Source organism: Lepisma saccharinum, chromosome 11, assembly GCF_977018435.1.
Source record: "Lepisma saccharinum chromosome 11, izLepSacc3.1, whole genome shotgun sequence".
In the NCBI taxonomy this organism is placed as follows: Eukaryota; Metazoa; Arthropoda; class Insecta; order Zygentoma; family Lepismatidae; genus Lepisma; species Lepisma saccharinum.
The window spans coordinates 64,919,792-64,932,462 of NC_139239.1; the positions used below are offsets into that span (position 1 = coordinate 64,919,792).

General features: G+C 38.7%; 1 protein-coding gene across 1 annotated transcript in view; it reads right to left on the reverse strand.

Annotated features, from left to right (window-relative positions):
* The window catches only part of Cad87A (cadherin 87A), an 811,032-nt gene extending 808,148 nt beyond the window's left edge, over positions 1-2,884 (reverse strand). The window contains exon 1 of the mRNA XM_083131271.1: positions 2,307-2,884. Within this exon, the coding sequence (XP_082987397.1) occupies positions 2,307-2,323 (17 nt within the window). The 5' untranslated portion in view covers positions 2,324-2,884. The remainder of the gene's footprint in view (positions 1-2,306) is intronic.
* Positions 2,885-12,671: the final 9,787 nt, after the last annotated feature.

The following is a 12,671-nucleotide window of genomic DNA, read 5'->3' on the forward strand; positions in this document are numbered from 1 at the left end:
CACAATATTTTAGCGATATAGGTATATCGGGTCAGCGATATATATATACTCGTATATATCGTGGAGACGATATATCGCCGATTTCACGATATGGGAAAAATTCTTGACGATATATCGCGATATCAAATTTCCGAAATCGTCCATCCCTAGTGGCGACTATCAACACTCAAATTGAATATCATTTATAAATGCTAGATTCAATTTTATTTCAGATCCAATAAAAAATTACTAATATTGTATTTGAATTAGATTTAAGTTATAAATATTTGGTTACCCATAATTATAACTGACAAATTCAGGTTGAGTGGGAGACATAAGAATACCCTTACCCGAAAAAGCAGTGGCGTGTCCAGGATTTTCGAATGGTTAGTAGTCAGCCCTCATTTTACCATCTAGTCCTACCCTTGACATTCAGTTTTTAGGAATACTGCGCCAAAGCGTATAGAACACCCCCACCCCCCAGCAACCTCCCTTTGGCACGCCACTGCGAAAAAGACATAATTCCGCCACTGAATTTGTAAAGGAGAGACATGCATATTATTTTCTTCACTTGAAATAGCATTACAGACAGGGTGTGATAGAGGGCGAGAGAACAGAAGTCTGTTGTTTGTTATTACATTTAATGTTATTACATTACGGGCAGGCATGTATCTAGAAATCTGTTTCGGGGGGGGAGGTCCGAACCAAGTGTCTCAGGAATAATAATAATGTTTAATTTAAAATAATTATATTAAATCAAATTAATACTAATTACAATACATAAATTAATATTATATTATTATTACACGAATAGGTAAAAAGACTGTATAAGAATAGAGATATAACAGCGCATATTCATTACGTAGCTTACCTGTAGTTAAGATAGGAATAACGTACATAAAAACAAGTGCCCTGGCAATGAAATTAATTTCAAATAGATGAATAAATATTTATGAAATAAAAAAAATGATGTTACATGTAGTTGGAGAAAAGTAAGTTTCTGATTAATATTTTATGCAGATTATTTTGAGTAGTGTATATAAATCTTCTTTGTATGTAATGTCATTCAAAGTCGTATGACCCCATATATAATCCTTGCCTTCTAAAAAGTTCAAAGGAAATTAATAACCATCGATTATGCAACAAATGCTAATATTTTCATTACTTAATTTTATTACTTGGTAAGTCTTTTGGGGGGTCCGGACCCTTGGACCCCCCCTAAATACGACCTTCCTGCCCCTTAAAACCGTACGATCCCAATATAACCCTTGTCTTCCATTAAGTTCAGAGGAAATTATACAACAAATGCTAAACGAGTATTCATTATTTAATTTTCGTATTTAATAAGTCTTTCGGGGGGAGGGGGGTCCGGACCCCCTAAATATGTCCTTCCTGTCCTTCAAAGTCGTATGATCCCAATTAGTTCAGAGGAAATTAATTATACAACAAATGCTAAATCAGTATATTTTCATTATTTAATTTTCGTACTTAATTAGTATTTCTGGTGGGAAGGGGGGTCCGGACCCCCTAAATACGTCCTTCCTGTCATTCAAAGTCGTATGATCTCAATATAATCTTTGTCTTCGGATAAGTTCAGAGGCAATTATACAACAAAAGCTAAACGAATATATTTTCCATTATTTAATTTTAGTACTTGATACGTTTTAGGGGGTTCAGGACCCCCTGGAGCCCCCTAAATACGTCCTTGATTACGGGTGAACAGCTAAGCAAGTAATATTCTTATCTTTCTCCATATTCTAACGTGGGTCGGGTTAACAAAAAAATGCCGGAACTGCATTGTACTCCCAGTCCGTCGTTGTACAGAAGTTATTCGATATACAATTATCAAAACTCTTCCTTGTTTGAGGATTTAGGGGAAGGTGACTGGTGGACTGGGTAACTGGAATTAACTTGTCATTTATAAATGCTAAATTCAATTTTATGTCGCTCAATTAATAAATACATAGTTCTTTAATAGAGCTTAAGAAAGTTAAGTACATGTAAATTGGTTGTTGGAAGAAGTGCAAGGGAGTATCAATTATTATTATATAACAGAAAATTGAAGCAAACTGGTATTTTTGTCAAGTTCAATGTAATCCCCCCTCCCCCTTTTCACTCTTATAAGCTGAATACGTGACGTGTTTACAGTAGTATCCCAAAACAAGTCGTTTGTTATTAACTTAGGAGTGGATTTTGTTTTCGAATCCGTGCTGACGAAGTCTAAAAAAAACAATATAGGAACAACAACGCCACCAACACATACATTGAAATCACGTACCGAATCATGCAGGAACGGTTGTAAGAAAACGTGCCTAAAGTTTACTCACCTGTCTTCCTTGAGCATTTCGATTATGTCCTCCAAGGTGAATGTCCCCGCATCACCGAGCACGTAGCAACAAACAACGTCGGCCCTTGCACAATTTTTCAGTTATCCTTCGGAATCTTCACAGCTTTGTCATGATCAATGATCCACAAGTGAAAAACAGATAAATACTTCTATTTTCTTTTGCACTTGAATGGGCGGGATCCGAGTGCTTGCAACAGCACGAACGAAAGAAACACCTTGAGGGGGATTCCGTGGAATAAAAACAAAGAACACCTATCACAAAGCACTTTTACGGGAAGACAACACCCTTGCACACAATTACTTTTGCACTACGTACAACTGCAAGAAGTAGCATGTTTTCGTCTGGTACTTATCGGAGCAGGTGTAATTCTCCACCGCACAACACTGTTCTCTCGAAGAAACTAAAAGGCGGCGCACGGCAAGTCTTGCACCTCGATGTCTTGGACTGGCTCGGTCTTCCCTCCCACTACATTTCTCTCCTTGACGTACCACGTTTTGAAGCTCAGCCGACCATTCGGAACGTGGATAGCCCGAGGCAAGCGGAGCCAAGTCTGCGACCAACCTAGCGTCAACCTTCGCTTTCAAAGGCTCGCAAAACAGGTTTTTCAACTCTAGCGCCTGCTTGGAATCGCCTTGCATGCTAGTGCCGCCTTGCGGTATGATGCGGAATTACTTGGTGGAGGTTCGCGGACTTGCCGGTAGATGGTACCAAGCATCCCGGCATTTTTGCTTGGTATATTCTGCAAGAAGTCTGGGAGTTATTTTTTTTCTACATTCAAGGCAGTGCAAACACTGGGCCGCATGAGATTCTCTTGTAACAGTTTTCCCACGAAAAAGTAAGTCGTCAATTTTCAATAGTATTGATGAAATTTTCGGTGTTCAAAATGCAATATGCCAATGAAAATCAGCTCTTATCAAATTAATTTAACCATGTTGGGCTTACGAAACTACAAGGTCCAATTGATAACTAATTCAGACCTAATTTTATATTTGTTGGCAAGTCTATACATAATCGAACTTTACCGTTTATGCACATGACTATTTATTAATATTTAATTTCAAGGCTACATATTACTTTACTAACAAATGAAAATGATATTAAAGAGGAAACAAAAAAACAGGCTCAATTCAGGAAATGCACGTTACTTTTCTCTTCATAAACTTTTGTCGTCTCGATTAATATCTAAGAAAATAAAAGTTAAAATATACAAAAAGAGTAATTTTGCCTGTAATATTATATGGATGTGAAACTTTGTCCCTTACATTGAAAGAGGAACATAAATTGAGAATATTTGAAAATAAGATCCTTAGGAAAATATTTGGGCCTAAAAGGGATGAGGAGACAGGTGAGTGGAGAAGGTTACATAATTTAGAACTACATAATTTTTATTCATGTCCAGATATTATTCGAATGATTAAATCAAGAAGACTTAGGTGGGCAGGCCATGTGGCAAGAATGGGAGAGGAAAGAAGAGTTTACAGGATTCTTGTTGGGAGACCAGTAGGAAGACCAAGACGAAGATGGAGGGATAATGTTGAGATGGACCTAATGGAAATTGGTAGAGATGGAAGAGAGTGGATAGATCTTGCTCAGGATAGGGACAGATGGAAGGCATGTGTTGCTGCAGCCATAAACCTTCGGGTTTATGAAGGCTAGAGACTAGGGAGGGAGTTAGTTAGTTAGCTACATATTAATTCATGTATAACGTTTTTTAAAGAAATTAAAAAGGTACTTACGAGTAAAATTGTTGGGATCGGGACACCGATTTTTCACAAAAAATACCGAACCGCGGTGTCGCGAAGGTTGAGAACCACAGGCGTGTAGTGAGAAGCGAAATCAGGTGTTCATAAATGTATTTTGGTTGACTGATTCATTGATTGGTTTATTTTACTTCTCCTCTTCCACTTCTGGCAAGTCGCGAAGATAAGAATGAGTGATATATGATGAAGGGATATTTACATAAAAATAAAAACACCCATGCCGTAATTCGACCCCGGGATCCCTTGGGGTCGTAGCGCGCTGTCCTAACTACTCCGAAATGTATTTTGAATATACACACTCTGAAGTTACACAAGCGAAATGAAACCGTAAATATACCAGAGTGTATCTACGCGGTAGAGAGAGAACGCGAGTCCCAATAAGCCGGAAATTGAATAACTCAAAATGACGTTTATGACTAAGAATATAATTCTCTAAAGCAAATAGGGTGCAGTCCACTAGCGCACAAAAAATGTGAAAGTGTGCACTCGTGGTGCCACGAGCGCACAACATCCAATGCTGCGTTGCCACATCTATGATTGTGTAATGGCTAGGTTAGGTTTGGTTAGGTTAGCTTCCACTATGTCTCTGGGGTCTGCTGGTGTATCCCTCCTTCTGCAGCGACACATTGCCCGTCTTATGAGGGCAAATTCTTTATGAGATAGCGAGGTTATTTAAATGGAATAGGGTGTTATGAATATAACCATTTACATAATATATGATACATAATATGTCAACTTATAACGACCCATGCCGGGGTCCCTTGAAAGGCAAAAACAGTTGACACAACGTGGCAACATCGCCATGGATTTTGTGCGCTCGTGGTATACATTTTTAACCACGAGCGCACGCAGCCTTTTGTTTGTGCGCTCCCGGCCTACGGCCAGCAAATAGCATTGGTAAAGTGAGAGCGAGTTAAATAGACATCTTGGACTCGGAGTTTTCTAGTCTTTGATATTAATATTGATTTTGCAAGAATTAACATATCTCCGCTCAATATTATTGTACAAAATAATCAACATCATTCAATCCGTTCGACGCCTACTCCAAGGTATAGAATATTATTCCAATACTAATGCTATCGCCAAAATAAATATGATAGTAATTATAATGTGTTATACATAGTAAACTACTACTGTCGTCGAAGAATAGTATCTATACATGCTCTATTGTTTATTATGTGTATTTCTGCGGGTACTTACTTACAAGTAACAAATCTATAATTTGGAACTAAAAAGTTTTCTTGCTGTCAGATTAATACTTATCACGATTTGTCAATATAATTGTTAGCACCTATTGTTGTCGAGATGACAAGAGGTTTCTTACTACACGAACGCGACCGACGAAGTCTCCTGTTTCGCTTAAAATTCTCCATTACTCCTCTCTTTCAATGCTACAGTAGCGCTCTTCCCTCTGCAGTCCACACGTGAATACGAGGCCACTCGTTCACAAATACAAAGGTTTAACCAGCACTGATTGTAATTTGTGGAAGTGCCTAGATGTCATGGCCTCTAGCATTAACTATACCCGACGCTTCCTACACATAACGACCAATCATGACCGATGTACATTGGGTTAGAAACTTAGAACGCTTAGAGCCGACACCAAAATATTTCATAGGAATTCAAGACATTTGGAAAAATCTGTTAACTTAGTTCTGAAACAGTCATGCCCAATAAAGTTACAAAAAGTAACAATTAATATTAATTTGTGGCCTGGTAGTGTTTGTTTCAGTTTCAGATTCCTTAGCCAAGCAAATTTCCTCGTGGAGAATTGAAACAAGTATGTGTTTGTGCTTAAGTTATTTATACAAACGAAATTTCATTAAAGCTTAGGTGGAACAGTAGTAGAGGTGTCAGAAGACCTTGGGACATCGTTCGCGGAAATTTGACCACAGTGCCAGAAAAATGAATTTTTAATAGTTCTACTTTTCTAGTTTAATCATGACGAAGGGAAATGATTAGCCTGGTCCAAAATTTCCAAAATGTGAGATTTTACCAAGTCACTCCCCAGTTCGGTACCAATGGACCTAAAAAACACTCCACACGAAATTCAATCAGAAATCTGAAAATAATATAACTCAAACCAGAAATCCTAGAATGAGAGCCATTTGTCGTAGAGATTTTTTTTTTTTTTTATGGCTATAGGGCTTCCCCAGGATGTAAAATGTTGACACTCCATATCGATACAATACTCGTATTGCCTTGAAATGTATATAATCTTTAATTTTGGGGTAATGAGTTAATTGCTGTCACGTTGTATCGGTACATACAGGGTGGCCCATAAAAATGTATACATACGTTAACAGAATATCAAAATCAAGTGTCCATTGTATTTTGAAGAACTGGCATTGGAAGAGTTACGTTCCAAGAAGAGTCCATGCTCTCAATGCGGAGAGTGAATTTTTGTGAGTGATACTTGGTAAAATGTGTCAACAGTTGGATTGAACGAAGAGGTTCAGAAGAATGCCCTCCACGTTCACCAGACCTTTCGCCACTAAACGTTTTGTAAGGGATGCATAAAAGACAAAGTTTACTGTACAAACTCGGCAAGAGTCGACGAAATGAAGGCAGCCATTGAACGAGAATGGGCCTAAATACCGAAAGAAATTATTCTTGAAGTTTGCGATTCAACTGTTTCGGGTTTCCAGCAATGCCAAGTGACCGGAACGGTCATCAGTTTCAAATTAGGCGTTTGACAATGAAAATTATTTTAAATTTTAAAAATGAACTGTATCTTAATAAGCACTAACGTTATAATCATGAAAAGTGGTATACATTTCATTGGGACACCCTGTATATGTATCAGCTGTCAGCTAAAGATATTTGAAAAAGTATTGGATCAGTAAACAATAAAAGAGCATATGCGTTAATGTCGTGTTTTCTTTATTTTTACACCAGGTATCCATCTCTCTCGATTAATATACGAGGGAACAAGAAACTACCTGAAATTGCGTGAACCGATGGATCTACCATACCACAATGCAACATAAAAAAACTTGATCGGAAAATATGAATTTACCAGAGTGCTGAGAAGAAAGTCACGGAACTTCCCAGAATAACACGCCAACAGGTGTACTACCCACGACATTTAGCGGTTTGAATGGAAACTATCTGAACGCTGCGTGACATCTATTGGTATGACGAGAAACTTCTGAACGTCTTGAGTCAACGAAGAAAACTTCTTATAAGAGTAGGGATGGTCAAATCTCGATTTTTGTAACCAAATCCATCCTGAGACAGAAGAGCAGTTGGGTAACTGAAAAGCAATGATTGATTGATTGATTCATTGATTGAATTGATGTTTGAAGTTCACTTTATGCACACTAAGGCTAATTTGGTCTGGACCTACAGTTTAAAGTGGGATCCGAACCACTATGTGCCTCCACCGGGTATCGAACCCGGGACTCCTTGATTACAAGGCGCCATCGGGGAAGCCCGAAAAGTAATGAGATTAGTGTTGTGACAACAGCATTACAGCATTGTAAACATAGCTATAGACGCTGACCAGATTTTCTGAAACGAAATGCAGGACCTTTATAGATTCGCACGGGGGAGGGGGTTACTTCCAACCCCAACCCCTAGGACAAATAAAAAAAATCATGCTGACTATATGTCTACTGAAATATTACACAATTCTTTTTAATCTATTCCCTACTTCATCTCATATTATTTTTGTTATTTAACGTCACTTTTTTGTCACTTTCGGCTAATTACGATGATGAAGATAATTGATGATATGATTAAATTCATGAATGAACACTCACAAAGAATATCCATGCCTAGGCTGGGATTCGAATCTGGGACCTCTTGCATCCTAGCTGGCATGCGAACCACTCTGCCATAGAGGTATAGTGGCATAGTGTAATCGTCTTGTAATCAAAGGGTCCCGGGTTTATACCCGGTTGACGTTCGGATACCACTTTAAACTGTAAGTCCAGTCCCGATTAGCCTTACAGTGCTTAAAGTGGACTTAAAACACCAACTCAGTCAATATCAATCAATTATCTTTTTTATCCTTTTTTGCTTATGTTTTTAAATTTACAGATTAACTTTCCTATTGCTCTTACTACTTTTTTTTTACAAACTAACAATACTATTAATTTAACAGGAACTAGCAGTTTCACAAGGGGGTGGGGATTTATTCTCTTCCACCCTTTTCTCTCTTTGCTAGTACGGTGCCCTTTTTGGACATTGGCCCACCCCTCTCCTCCTCAGCTATGCTTGCAAGGCGCTTTTTATTGAGGGTCTAACAACAAACGGATGGGTCGAATGAATAAAAGTGAGTATATACTCATTTTTTAGATTTTGTGAGCACTAATTCCATTTCACGTGAATGAAATGGTTGAGAACCTGCTCACGTGGGAATACCGACTCCCTTAGCGAAGCGAGCAGGTGGTTGTGTAAACATATACAGACACACACACAAGCGTGTGTGCATGTACATATGCCACCAGTTTTTGTAAGTAAACGTAATCATATTGGGTTTTTTGGAGTGTCATCGCAGACCGCGGAACATGACGGGTCTCCCTTATCGCACAACACTAGAACAACCTTTCGTTCTGAGGTCAGGCGAGGAATGCCTACGTTGTTAGGTTGGGTATGTTAGGTTTGGTTCTATTCAGTGGCGTAGCGCAGTTTCACGATGCCCCTGCGCAAAATATTGAGGGACCCTCAGTGAAATAAATATCGAGAATACTATAATGTATATATAGGGAAAAGGCAATTAGCCTAAAATTAAAAGCATTCTCCTGTGACGTCAGAACGCAAGGTTGCTCAGTTGTGCGATAAGGGAGACCCAGACAGGACCCTAGAAAAGGAATTTCTTCCGAAAATCAGGACGTCGAAGTCACTGATCTCTAATCGGTTCGATGGCCGAGCACTTTAAGGGATTCACTTCCGATCTCGACACCAGTTACCGGGTTCGAGTGCCAGCATGAGCATGCGTTCTTCAACAACTTTATCCAATCATCATTCATCTTCATCGTCGCGGTTAGCCGACAGCGCAAGAAAAGCAAGGTAAAGTAACAAAATTCACTAGCCTTGTACTTTACGCCGTTTCCTTTGCCACGTTTGGCTAAATGAGGACTAATAATGAATAGGTGAAAAAGGCGAGGGGGTACTCGAAAAAAAGAAAGGTCAGAACCTGGTGAGATTGCAAGTCGAACACTCAGCGTGGTTGGCCACTGAAGCAGCCACCTTGAGAGGTAGAAATGTGGCGCAAAGTCACAAAAAGAAAGTATCAACCTACTTTACGAATGTAGTAACGACAATAAATTTGTAGCATACCTTATTCCGATACATTGCTTCCTTTAGATGTTTGCTGAATGGGCCCAAGCGTATTGTTCAAGCAGTTGGTATCCATGTTTCACATTGCACACGTAATGCTTTCTTTAAATTTGACGGATGTATACAACTGATAGGAATGTTCGAAACAATTTCCGCAGTCACATGCACGTACACCAACTTGCCATGCCATCGGTGTATCACGAAAAAAAAACTGAAATTACGCTACATGAATCTTGCATTTCGCTCACAAAACGATTATCACACAGTTTAGACCTTCCTCCATTCATTATAAATACAACTTCAAATGCAACAGAATCACTTAGAAACATTGTGTACTCTACCGTCTGTCTAGCACCCACACACAAGCACTATGCAATGAATACTTGCAAGAATTTACCACAGGTGTCGCTACTTGTAATAGTGATAGGCTTGCTTGAAGATGTTCGTCTGCTCAATGTGGAATGCTTTATGTTAGGTTTTTATGTTCCACTGGAAATATCATGATAAGGGGTGCAGCACTATACGAGGGTCACTATTTATATTTTGAGCCTAACAATGAAAAAACAGGAATTTGGCATTGAAAACTGCTTTATTGTTTTTCGAAGTATACTCCTTTATGGTCAATACACTTTTGCATTCGTTCGAACCATTTGTCAAAGCAGTTTTTCCAATCTTCTTGAGACACCTCCATAATATGGTTTTTGAACGCATCAACGGCGTCTTCCGCCGACGAAAATCGTTGTCCACGCAATTTATTCTTGACATTCGGGAACAAGAAGAAGTCATTGGGTGCCAAATCAGAACTGTACGGCGGATGACCCATCAATTCGATTTTTTGACTGTTCATAAAGTCGGTTGTTAGACGAGATGTGTGACAGCTGGCATTGTCTTGATGAAGAATGATCCGACGGCGTTTGTTTGTTTTCCGTATTTGACCGAAGACCTCTGGCAAACAAGTTGTTGTGTACCATTCAGAGTTGACCGTTCTACGTTCCTCTAAAGGCACAGTTGCCACATGACCAGTTTTCCCGAAAAAAACAGGCGACCATTTGTTTCGATGTGCTTCGAGCGCGAACAACTTTTGTTGGATTGGGTTCATCTTGAAACACCCATACAGTCGACTGCTGTTTACGTTCCGGCTCATATGCATATATCCAGGATTCGTCACCTGTTACAATCTTATAAACGTCTTTTGAAGCACCACGATTGTATTTATTGAGCATTTGTTTGCACCAATTGACGCGAGCGTCTTTTTGAGTTTTTGTCAAATTGTGTGGGATCCAACGAGAACATACCTTTCTCACAGATAAATGATCATGTAATATTTTATATATGCTGGTGGAACTAATGCCTATGGTTGCTTCAATCTCACAGTATGTCACATGACGATCTTGCAGTATTAGGTTTTTCACAGCATCAATGTTTTCTTGAACAACAACCAGGGACGGCGACAGGGGTGGGCACGGGTGGGCAAGCGCCCACCCAAAAATTCCTGTGCCCACCCGATCAAATTCAACAAGTACATATACTTGGGATATAAGAATGATTCAATAAATAAGTGTATTCTGGTGTTCATAACATGTACATTTTACTTGTGAATATTATCTATGCTAGAAATGTTCACATATTATCATCCCATATAAAGCCAATTTTCTTATTAGAAAGTGAAAGTAATTACTAGAGCTATTGAAACAAAAGCTGTGATCAAATGAATACTTCCATGATTAAAAGCAGCTAGTAGGCTTAGGAGGCTCAACATTATGCAGGGTATGATCAAGATTAGATCAGAATTTAGGGTAAACTTGAGGACTGCAGCTCCGGGACTTCACTGAGAAAGACTGCATTGAAAAGTACCACATAATGAAAAAAATAGGTACTTCGGATGTGGTAAAAAAATATAATAACAAACCACACCATGTAACTTGGCAAGACGTTATAACTGAAACTGTGTAGAGGGGATTGGAGGGAGATCTTGGTGCTGTAAGCTTCGGGTCTCCACATACGTATATAAATCCCAGCCTGGGTATGGTTAAAATAATCTCCAAATAAACAAATAGAAACTTCATCTTCGCGTTACTTTTCCAGCAACACAATAAATCATTTCGACTTTTTAATTATTATTATTATTAGATGGACAGGCCATGTGACACGAATGGCAGAGGAAAGAATAGTTTACAGGATTCTTGTTGGGAAACCTGATGGTAAGAGACCAGTAGGAAGGCCAAGACGTTGAGATGGACATAAAAGAAATCAGCAAGGATGGGAAAGATTGGATTGATCTTGCTCCGGATAGAAACAGATGGAAGGCTTGTGTTTCTGCATCCATAAACCTTCGGGTTTAAGTATGCTAGAGAGTATAGTATAGTTTTAATTACGGTAGCTCTGCATTGAAATTCCAGAAGTGTCTTTTTTCTTTATTTCATTACAATTTTTATATACCTGTCATCTTCAAATATCAATATGGTATGCGAAATATCAACTTTATATTCGTTCTACTAATAAGAACGAATCACAATAATCACAACAATACCGAAGTGAATACATTTTGATAAACCAGTTATGTATGGAAAAAGCTACAGAATTATTCAATTGCTAATGACTGGCTTATCATATTTAGAAATCCTTTTTCGACGCACAAAATTTGCCACACGAATCAGCCGAAAATGTCGACAGAATCTGTAGATGCTGCTGAAGTAAAGAAAAAAAAGTTATGTCACGTTTGTTTGTTTTTAAGCCCACTTTTATGCTCAGATGGGCTAATTGGAACTAAACCTACAGTTTAACGTGTAGTCCGAACCAGTGTGCATTGTGCTTCCACCAGGAGAGGGGGAGTGCAACACATGACCTCTTCATTATAATGCGACAGCGTTATGCCATTGGGGAAAAAATATACAGAAAGAACTCGCACCAAACGTGTCATTTTATCACCACAGAAGACAAATTGAGACTTTCGGAAAACAACGTCATTGTTCACGGAATTAGTCGCCTTGATCCACTAATGAAACGCTGTGCAATTGAAACTACCACCTCAACTTTCTAAGAGGTACGAGCTAATGAAACTCCATTTTTGGAAGAGTAAGTCGTGGTTGATTTCTTTTATTTTAAGTCATTTCAATGGTGATAATATGAAAGTAAAGAAGGGGCGAAAAAAAATACATTCTGACACTCAAAATACAAACCCTCATAAATTATTACTTTGACAGTGGTTCTAGGTTCCAGGGACTCGTTGCCCTTAAAATAATAAAGTTTCCAGGGTAGCTGCACAGGTTGACATTCTAGTGTATTCGAAATGGTCACG